Source organism: Vipera berus (assembly GCF_964194415.1).
Source record: "Vipera berus genome assembly, chromosome: 5".
Lineage (NCBI taxonomy): Eukaryota > Metazoa > Chordata > Lepidosauria > Squamata > Viperidae > Vipera > Vipera berus.
In genome coordinates, this window is record NC_138207.1 from 78,497,910 (window position 1) to 78,508,836 (window position 10,927).

The 10,927-nt window shown below is 42.7% G+C and overlaps 1 protein-coding gene across 2 annotated transcripts in view; it reads right to left on the reverse strand.

Moving 5' to 3' along the window:
- Positions 1–8,286, reverse strand: part of PAPSS2 (3'-phosphoadenosine 5'-phosphosulfate synthase 2) — a 43,041-nt gene extending 34,755 nt beyond the window's left edge. For both annotated transcript variants that reach the window (XM_081328210.1, XM_081328209.1), the window contains exon 1: positions 8,078–8,286. In XM_081328210.1, the coding sequence (XP_081184336.1) occupies positions 8,078–8,104 (27 nt within the window). In that variant the 5' untranslated portion in view covers positions 8,105–8,286. The remainder of the gene's footprint in view (positions 1–8,077) is intronic.
- Positions 8,287–10,927: the final 2,641 nt, after the last annotated feature.

Here is a 10,927-nt window from a genome sequence, read left to right on the forward strand (position 1 = left end):
TGGATCCCAGTGAAAACATTGTCCAATAATTTTTCCCCCCTCAGCTATACTTTTTATAATGTTGTTCCTTCAAACTGCACCCTAAATATTTTATTATTTGCAGCTAGCTTCAAAACCCTGATTAATCAAGGAATCCTAGTCAGACTCAAGTTAGTTTATTGTTAGATTTTCTTCCCACTTTTATTTTTGGTTCAGCAGAGAGTAAATGCTCCTGCCTCTTATTTTCCCCACAACCCTATAAAATGGTTGGCCTGCAAAAGAGTAACTGGCTCAAAAACACCCAGCCGACTTTCATGGTTAAGAAAGGATTAATTTTCTGTCTAGCCCAGCACTTTAGCTGCTACTGAAATACTGCTGAATCATATTAAAGGGAAAGGCTAAGATTTCCACGAACTATGATGCAAAAAGGGATCAGACTAAACGGAGTGAGATCACAATCTTGAGGCCCATTTCCCCTTTAGATAGAGATAGGTTTCTATAAGCACAAGTATATAAAACATTGATACTTTTGCAGATTCCATGAGTTAACTCCTGAACAGATAAGCAATCTGCTTCTATATCTACTATGACTTTGTCAATTACTTCAAACTGTTAATTCCTCATGCTGGCTGAGGAATTCTGGGAGTTGGAGTCCACTAGTCATAAAGTGGCAAGTAGACCCTTGCTCTACGGGACTGATCACCAGAGGGAGATGTCTATGGAGATTCTCAGTCATCCAGGTCATGGTTGTCATACACATTGCACTGGAGTTTTCCTCAAATCAACATCGCAATATGTGAAAGGCCATCGTTTCTCAAGGTTGTGTCATTTGGGTCCTTACAACACTTATACTTTCAGTGCTACTGTATGTTTCATAACATAGCTTATTCACCGAGCTACTCATTCTTCTGAATACTGAGCATTTTCATTATTTTCAGAATTGTTATCATTCCTTCAAAAGTAGCCTAACTCATACCTTGCAAGGCTTTGTAACCTAAAAAAACATACTATTGCAGATAGCTGCCACCTATCTTTTCTTGTGAACACTATGCATTTGAGTAATTGTCTACTTTTAAGATACCAATTCCAAAAAATACATTTTAAAAGGCATTTCTGGATGCTCGCTAGTTAACTCTGCAACTACAATCCTCCCTTCAATATACTCCCAAGAAGTATCAAAAAAGAATTAAAGAGGAGGCTCCCAACACAGAAATTCGAGTGGAAAAAGCAAGGTATGAATGCCTGAATTGTGCAAACCATAAAACGGTAACGAAGGGACAGTTTCTAGTTACATATATGGTTTACCGCAGTTATTTCAAAACTTCTCTCTGGCTGGTGAAAGTGTCTATCCAGAAGATCAGACATACTTCTTTTGATGATACACAGAATCCTAAATTTAACACCTAGCTCTAGTTTTGAAAGCTCCTCTGAAATATGGATCTTTATTTTCAAGGTGGGTCTTTCTTTCTTTCTCTTTCTTTTTTTTTCTTTCTTTCTTTCTTTCTTTCTTTCTTTCTTTCTTTCTTTCTCTCTTTCTTTCTTTTCTTTCTTTCTTCACTTTCCTTTCCTTTCCTCTCTCTCTCTTTTTTCTTTCTTTCTTTTACCTTTGTGTTAGTGCTGACTCTTCGAGACTTCTTTTCTTGTCAAGATTTTGGAAGTGGTTTGTCCTTACCGACTTCTTTCTAGGGCTGAGGGGAAAAAAATGGCTCACCTAAAGTCACTCCGACGGGCTTCGTGCCCAGGGAAGGACTAGAATTCACAATTTTCTAGATTCTACTCTGATGCTTTAACCACTGCATCAAACGGCCTCTCAAAGGTGGACCATTGGAAATTTACAAAAAGAGACCAATGGTTAATAAAAGAATCGTTCATAATTTTACGGTTAGAATTCCATGTGGGTGGAAAAAGAGAAAATTCATATGGGTTCTATAAAATATTTTGTTAGCCCGAATTTGGACAGAGCATTACATAATTAGGTGAAATATGTATTTAATTGAGTCTGTTATTCTATGTATACCTCTCTGATATAAAACAAAAAATATTCTACAATGAACATGAATGTTCCAAAAGTATTTAGGAATCTAGGTTTACATTCCCAAGACTATGATTCTTATTTTTGTGCAGTCACGTAGCTCAGTGAGCAAAGCACTTTCAGCCTAGTTTGCCTCACCAGCTGTTATGAGAAAAACACAGGAAATGAAATGTGACACACTCCGTGTACCGAAAATGTGACACTACAATTAAAAACGCTCACATTCTCTTTTGAATTTAAGGCACAGCTTACGGTATGTTGTGGCAATACTACATGGTGTCGTTTCTCAACCCTCCCTTCATATTGTTGATTATTGGGCAATGCTCAATGCCATAGATATGGTGTTGCTAAATGTTACAAAGGACAGAAATCTTGAGATGTTTCCCAAATAGCCTTGTCTGACTTTGCTTTTGAAATGTATTGTATTTTAATTTCCAAATACCCAAAGTTACCAAGAAATTTGAAATCATCTTCAGAAAACATCACACTGGGGAAGGTTTCTCCAAAATGACCATCTTAATTGAAACCAAACCTGTTCTTCTTGGCAACATTAAAATAATAAATAAACGAATTTACCGGTAATTTATTTCCAGCTTAGTCAATTGAAAGGAAGGAAAATTGATTTGTTTTCCATATCACATGCGGGCCGGTGCTCATCTCCGTTTCAAAGCCGAAGAGCCAGCGCTTATCCAAGGATGACTCCGTGGTCATGTGGCCGGCATGACTAGATGCCAAAGGTGCACGGAATGCTGTTACCTTCCCACCGTAGTGGTCCCTATTTTTCTACTTGCAATTTTACATGCTTTCGAACTGCTAGGTTGGCAGAAGCTGGGACGAGTAACAGGCGCTCAGTCTGTTACGCGGCACTCAGGATTCGACCTGCCAAACTGCTGACCTTCTGATCGACAAGCTCAGCGTCCTAACCCACTGAACCACCACATCCCTTTCAGAGATTATTATAGTAGCATAATAAAACCTGGCCAACTTTAGACACATTTCTTTACAAGCAGGTCTAGAATGTATTTGTTAATCCCATTTTAAACAACAAAGTTGTTAATCCCATTTTAAACAACAGAGCTTCCTGGTCAATGACCATCAATATACCCAAGAGAAAAAATGTTGATTAGAAACCAACCCAAATGTAAATTGTTTTAAATTGCATTGTTTTCATAGCACTTAAACATCCTGATTTATGTTTACCTGAGTAAGGTCCTTATCCAGGAAGCACTTAAAAAAATTGTTGGCTAAGTGATGCAGGTCACCAGGAAAGATGGAGTGTATTTTTTAAACTATGTGTTTGTTCTATGGAGGGATTGGATTAAAAACAACAAAACATTATTGATGGAACTTAATTTTTATTATGTTACACCCAAAATAATGTTTTCAGTAATTTTCATGCCTAATGTTTGGAACTCTGTTTAAAAAATTGCATAGGGCATGTATAATCTAAGGTCAATTTTGTTTAAAAAACATGTACCACATGAAACAATGATTGTTTAATTATATTATTTAATTATAAGAAAATGCTATTTAACTATAAGAAAATGCATCACTTTCTGACCATCCCACATAGTGAATACGGCATCCAGAATAAAGATAAATATGGTTCATAAATCTTTTTTTATTTTAGTTTCATAATTTCAAATAATTACTGAAATCTGAAAGTGTATGTTCATGAATCTTCACAATAGGGTCATCAAAACCATACACAGTTTCCTAAGAAAAAGTAGCTTTTCTTCATGTTTTCTAAAAGCTCCAATCTGGTTTAATTATTTCAATTGTATTTCCAACCCTCCTAATAGAAATCAGATAAATAAAAATAAACATTATCTAGTTTGGTGGCTATCCTGCACATAGTAAATTTAATTGTATGAGCCTTCAAAAGTAAGAAGGCTCAGACAAATACGTAACACATTAACCCTACAATATCAATCAACGAAACAATGAAGCTGAATATGAATAGGGAAGCTAATACAATTAGCGGATTTCTTAGGCTAGAGCAGGAGTAGGCAACCTTGGCGCTTTTATGACTCGTGGACTTCAACTCCCAGAATTCAAGAATTCTGGGAATTGAAGTCCACGAGTCATAAAAGAGCCAAGGTTGCCTACCCCTGGGCTAGAGCAAGCTCACTCTAAACAAAACCATGATAATGCTGAAAGAAAAGAGGACTATGCAATAACTATATAATGCATTGTACCAAAGATAAAGACATACAAGTCAATGAACTGAAGTGATGTCATTTAAGGAATGAATGCAACAGGGCATTCTGGATAATGATGATTGGGATGATGATAGCAATAGCAATAACAACAGCACTTCGACTTATATACCGTCGTTTCATGGTACTGTATAGCCCTCTCTAAGTGGTTTTCAGAGTCAGCACATTGCCCTCATCAATCTGGGTCCTCTTTTTACCAACCTTGGAAGGATGGAAGGTTGAGTCAACCTTGAGCCTGCCAGGATCGAAGGAATCGAACTCCTGGCAGTGAGCAGAGTTAGACTGCAACACTGCATTCTAACCACTGTGCCACCATGGTTCACAATGATGATGATGATGATAATGGATCTTGGATCCTTACAGTATTACAATTCTCTCCCTCCAGTTCCTAAGATATACATTTTGATAAGTGGATTACTTACAGCTTCTGGTTTAAACTTTTGTTAGCTATGACACAGATTACAGGGAGGCAGAACTTAAGCACTTCTCAAAGATGAGTGCTGGCAGAGTTGCGACAGTACTTTACTTCACTGTATGCAACTTTACTTCACTGGGAAATGTAACTTTTCCTCCACACTTTGCCATGTTGAGGCAGAGTGATAACCTGCACTAAGCAAACATCCTGGCAGAGTGAATCAATCATAAGGTGATCTATGATAGACAGACAGATCTAGTGGTCAAGGCATCAGGTTAGAAAGCAGAAGACCATGACTTCAAGTCCCGCTTTAGCCATGAAAGCCAACTGGGTGACCCTGAGCCGGTTACTGTCTCTCAACCCAAGCTACCTCATGGGGTTGTTGTGAGGAAAATAAGAGGAGGAAGATGTGTTGGATATGTTCCCCACATTTTATTTAAGGGACTTTCGTAAGGCCTATGCCTCTTAGCAAAAATTGTGAGTAGAAGATGCTACTAGATTCTTGGAGATTTTTGCAACAATTTCTATGCCATGGTTCATTTCTAATTAGATTTCCCTGTTAGGGATAACAGTTATTCTGGCTACGATTACTCAATGTTCTGTAGATGCTAATGAGAATACCATATCTCCCTGTACACTGTTTTTTTGTAACTGAACCATTGCCAAACCATTTTTTAAAAAACAACAACAAAAAACTACTAATAACACAGTTGTTCTTGAAATCTGGACATCCAATTTTGCTGGCAATTAGAAAACCAAAGACCAAACCAGGGGTCTTCAAACTTGGCCCTTTTATGACTTGTGGACTTCAACTCCCAGAATTCCTCAGCCAGGCACGCTGGCTGAGGAATTCTGGGAGTTGAAGTCCACAAGTCATAAAAGGGCCAAGTTTGAAGACCCCTAGACCAAACCATTAATGGGTGAATGTTAGCATAACACAAAGTAGTAAAATCATGTACACAGAATAATTATCCCTCCATAATAAGGAATAATTATGGAGATTTGGATGGAGCTTGTATTTTCTTCCTCACCCTCAAGCACTTTTTTTCTCTATTCCCCACATAAATGCAAAATTATATTTTTAACTAATGCTCAGAAGACTTGAATTTCTCAGCCAAGAAATTTCTCAGCCAAGAAATTCACTAGGGTAATATTGAGACCGGGCACTGTTACTCAGTATAGCTCAGGCATGTCAAACTGCCGGCCCGTGAGCCAGATGCATCATCCTGAAAGTGTGCCCACCCCATTGCCGGCAATGGGGAAAAACTCACGATACATCACACGACGTCACGTGACATCGCAAGTTTGACATGCCTGGTATAGCTGATCTCAAAGAATTATTGGGGAGATAAATTTGGAGGTTGGGTTACTCAGCTATACCATCTTGAGTTACTGGACAAAAAGCAGAATCTGAACTCTGCTTATTTTATCGAATGTGTATAGAAGTTTGATCTAAAAAAAATAAACAAACTAAGAGAATATCATACAAAAAGCAATAGTTGTTTTTTGGTTTCTTTAGAAAACTCTTTGCTTTAAAATTTTCTCTTACTTCTAGCTCAGCACTTTTGTTCTGTCTTATTTTACAGGGCTTAAAGGGGAAGCAGAGGTTAAACTCCAAGTGCAATGCAAAGAAATTGCTCCTTAGTCCTGAAAGAACATGAATCAACAAGTGCTGTGCAGTCGTGTGTAAATATAATGACTGAATACATCCGGAGTACTTTTAATTTAAGTAACCACAGAACTACAAAATAGATGTCCCACAACTGAGGGGAGCTTTCCACAGGCCATGCCTCTGGGACTGAATGCATTACTTATGTATCCTCTGAATTCCAGAAAGAATGCAGATGAAAACAAATCTGTAAATCAGCTGCTAAAGTCCCTGTTGGAGACCTCAAGGAGAGGGGATCACTGAGAGACGTGAAAACTGCTTTATTCTAGCATGGATGGGGGCTTCCTGATTGGCCAACTGCTATTTATTTATTTATTCCAGCACTTTTGTTCCTTGTTCTTTAAAAACAACAACAACTGTGAGCTCAGAGATGGAGGACAAAACAGAAATGTAATAAACCAAATACATGTTAAAGACGAAGGAAATTCAGAGGCATCTACTACTGTTTGCTTAAAAGTGTAGTAGGCCAATGTGAATGGATGAGCAAATGGATGGATGCATTAATATTACTGGTGATTTCCATTTTAGGGGGTATAGCTTCACTGGACAAAGTTAATCCAAACCAGTAGCTCTGTTCTCCCTCTCCCTCCTACACACACACACACACACACACACACACACACACACACACACGTCTGTGTGAGAGATTTGGAAAAGAAATATATCTGAATTCAATGGCATAAGAGGAATCTAAAACATTGTACATGCTGCAGTAATATTTCTTATAGCAATCACTTCATGAGAAATCAGAACCGAAATAAAATGCACTATCCTCTAAGCACGAGGACAGTGATCCTACTGATGTAAGCAAGCTGGAAAACACACACTTCCAAAAGTAACTGCTTGAGAGGAAGCTGATAAAGAGAAATTTTTCAGAAACCTTTACCCCTTGAGGTAAAACTTGCTGTTCAGGTCCTTCTCATATCTCTAGGAAGAAGCAGAGTAAGGAACAGGAAGTTCAATCTTCCAGATGCTCACAATTTCCACCTACATAGGGACTTTTAGGCATGTGTACCTCCAACATATCTGGAATCACCAGGGAGACTGCCTTAGCATAAATCCTAGTGAGCTATGAAAGGGCCAGTGCAGTGTTTCCTTTTACTGGCACCTATCCAAAGGAGTGGATCCAAGGGATGGGCTGAAGGCTTTTATCCGCGTCAAAGCCTTTGCCCTAAAACAAAAAAACAAAAAAAACACCAGAATTATTCTGGAATGATCACTGGGTAGGCTCAATGCAAGGCTGTTTAGAAGCGTGGAGCAATCCACAGCAGAACTGAGACTGCTTTGCATCCCTATGAAACCTGCAGAAGGTCACATCCCTCTTCCTCCATCCCTGGCATCGTCTCTCGCTTCAAACCCCACCAGCAAATCCGACCCCTTTCCCGGACTCCCGCGGGCCCCAAGTGCCATGTTTTTTTCCTCGCGGCAAAAGTCCCACCGAGAAGCCGGCAGAGAAAGCCGGTTGCTCAAGCGGCGCGCCCAGGTTGGCATCCACCAACCTCCTGCCGCCGCCGCCGCTGCAGCTGCTCTGCTGCTGCTGCTGCCCGGGCTGGAGATGGGGGAAGAGACAGCCGAGGGCAGCAACCAATCAGGCAGGAGCTGGAGAAGCGAGGATGATGCGCGCGCGTAAAAGCGGAGGGGTCTGCGTGGGGTGAGCGCGCGGGAGGGTTGCGTGGCTAGAACGCCGGGGCGCCCGCTCGGCGCGGAGAGCGCTCCGGTGAGCCGGAGAGCGCGGAGGCAAAACTTGGCGAGGCGGTACCTACCACCCTTTGCTTTTTGATCTCGGACATGGTGGTGGCGGCGGCGGCGAGCGCGTGCCGGCGGCGTCGGTTCCCTTGGCTACGGACACGAGCAGCGTGGAAAGAGGGAGCGAAGGCAGAAGCCAACAGCAACAAGGGAGGGACGGAGGGAGGAAAAACGGTGCCCGGCGGCTGGCTTCCCGCTGAGCTGAGCGGCTGCGAGGGAAAGGGGGTAGTAGGTATTAAGGGCTGAGTAGACACGTAGCACTTCCCAGCCCACGGCCGCACTCCTCCCCTCGGCTCCTCCTCCTCTCGAGGCGACAGTTTACGGAGCGGGGAGAGCAGCTGGCCGAGGGAAGTGGAGTTGGGGGGGAGCGGAGAGCCTTTGTCCCTCGCGCGCCTGCGCCCTTCCCTCTTCGCCGGACGCCCAGGTGGCGGCGGCGGCGGCGGCCAGATTTTGAGAGAACTTTTCTGTGCGTGTGTTTGTGTGGCACCGTTGGGTGGTAGAAACGGGTTGCGGCACGCACACAGGCTCGCCCACACCTTTCTCTCTCTCTCTCTCTCTCTCTCTTTGTTTTAAAGGGTTAAAGCAGAATTAAAGGCTGTGCTTGACCGAGTAATTCGCGTTACCTTTCGGAAAACTCCATAAGCGCGAGGTCTGCTGCGCGAGAGGCTCGCGTGACAGAGAAAGGGAGGCACAGAGTTTGCCTTTGCGCAACAGTCCTGGATCTCTCGACCTTTCCACTCGTTACCTTTTGGCTTGCTTTTCTGGAAGCTTCGCCTCTCTCCCGCCCTCACGCCGCTTCCAAGTTAGGTGGATGCTTCTCTGGCCTTGAACTTGGCGTGTCCTGAGGGGGCTGCTTTGGAGGCTGACAGACAAAGCTACTTTCTTTCTTTTTTTTTTTTTGAAAAGTTTTACAAAGTTTAAGAAACATGTAAAGTGAACCCCCATCACCCCTTCCCCCCCCCACTTCCCAAAGGAGCATCCTCCCCGCCCCCCCCGTACAGAATTGCACAGGAATCCAGATGACAGACTCTCTTGCTTTTTACCTTTTCCAAGTTTCTCTTTCCAAATGGGAAGAAAGCCGCTAAGAAGCCAAAGATGGCAAAGCTGAATAGCTGACCATTGCAGGCACAGCCATTTGGAGTTCACAGCTGGTAGTTATGCACCTGGCCAACTTTGCCTTCTTAAGTAGCCTGCTTAGTAATGGGAAGGGAAACCACAAGAGCTTTCCAGAAAGTTCAGAAAACTTTCCATGCTAACTTGAAAGAAGATGATTGTAAACCTTGGTTAAGCCTATCTCAAAAGTGTTGTTTTTTTCCAAAAAGCAATCCGACTCAAGGAAGAACGAAATGTTTCATTTCTCACCTAATATCAGTTATAATGGGGAGGGGGGAGAGATGGAAGGATAGGTACCGACAGTTGAGATTGGATGGTGGTGGGATGGAAGGATAGGTTCCTACTGGAGGGAGGGGGATATCCTAACTGGGCCTTCATCAAATCCAGAAGGATCCAGAAGATCCAGCAGGAGCTCCTTCATTACAGAAAAAGAAGAGAACAACAAACAGCAATGTGATATATGTAGTACAGTGCACTGAGATGTGCAGATCTGTACATTGGTACAACAAAACTTCACAAGTGCATGGCTGTGTAGAGAGAGTTTCCTCCTTTAAATTTCTGGGAGTCTACCTCTGTGAAGATCTGACCTGGAAAGTTAACACAACTCAGGTGGCTAGAAAGGCCCAACAGAGGCTTCACTTTCTTAGGGTCTTGCGGAAGAACAGGGTAGAACAACGGCTAATGACCCTCTTTTACCGGTCTACTATAGAGAGCGTCCTCTCGTATGGTATTGTGGTTTGGTATGCTGGTCTGACAGCCGCGGATAGGAAAGTATTACAGAGGGTAGTGAGCACAGCACAAGACATTGTGGGCTGTTCCCTGACACCACTGGATGACATCGCCAAGGCTCGTTGCCTTGGAAGAGTGAGGAAGATTCTCAGGGATGACACACCCTGGACGGTATCTCTTTACTCTCCATCCGGTAGGAGATATAGGAATATAGCCAGCCGTACCAACAGGCTGAAAAATAGCTTTTATCCGTGGGCTGTTAGGCTTTTAAATGGGACATAATCTTATGCAGAATTGACTTGGGAGGCCGGTGTGTGGTATAGTTGGTTCACATAGTGTGGTGGGATGGAGGGTTTGTTGTCACTGTGTGTTGGGGGGAGAGAGCACGGGGGAAGGCTCAGCTAATCTCAATGTACACATGTTGTACTTTGACAATAAAGGTTTATTATTATTATTATAAGGGACGCGGTGGCTCAGTGGGTTGGGACGCTGAACTTGTCGATCGGAAGGTCGGCAGTTTGGCGGGTCGAATCCCGAGTGCCGCGTAGCAGAGTGAGCGCCTGTTACTCGTCCCAGCTTCTGCCAACCTAGCAGTTCGAAAGCACGTAAAAATGCAAGTAGAAAAATAGGGACCACTACGGTGGGAAGGTAACAGCTTTCCGTGCACCTTTGGCGTCTAGTCATGCCGGCCACATGACCACGGAGATGTCCTCGGACAAGCGCTGGCTCTTCGGCTATGAAACGGAGATGAGCACCGGCCCCTAGAGTCGGAAACGACTAGCACGCATGTGCGGGGGAACCTTTACCTTTACCTTTTTATTATTATTATATTATAACAGGAAATCAAACCCATCAGGACAACATTCAGTGGTTCATCTGCATTTGAAAGACAACAGCAAAGTCCACATTCTGGACAGAGAGGATCATTGGTTTGAAAGAAGTGTAAAAGGGGCCATTTATGTTAACACTGAGCAGCCCTCTCTCAACAGAAGGGGAGAGATAAGACACTACCTAACTCCAGTCTT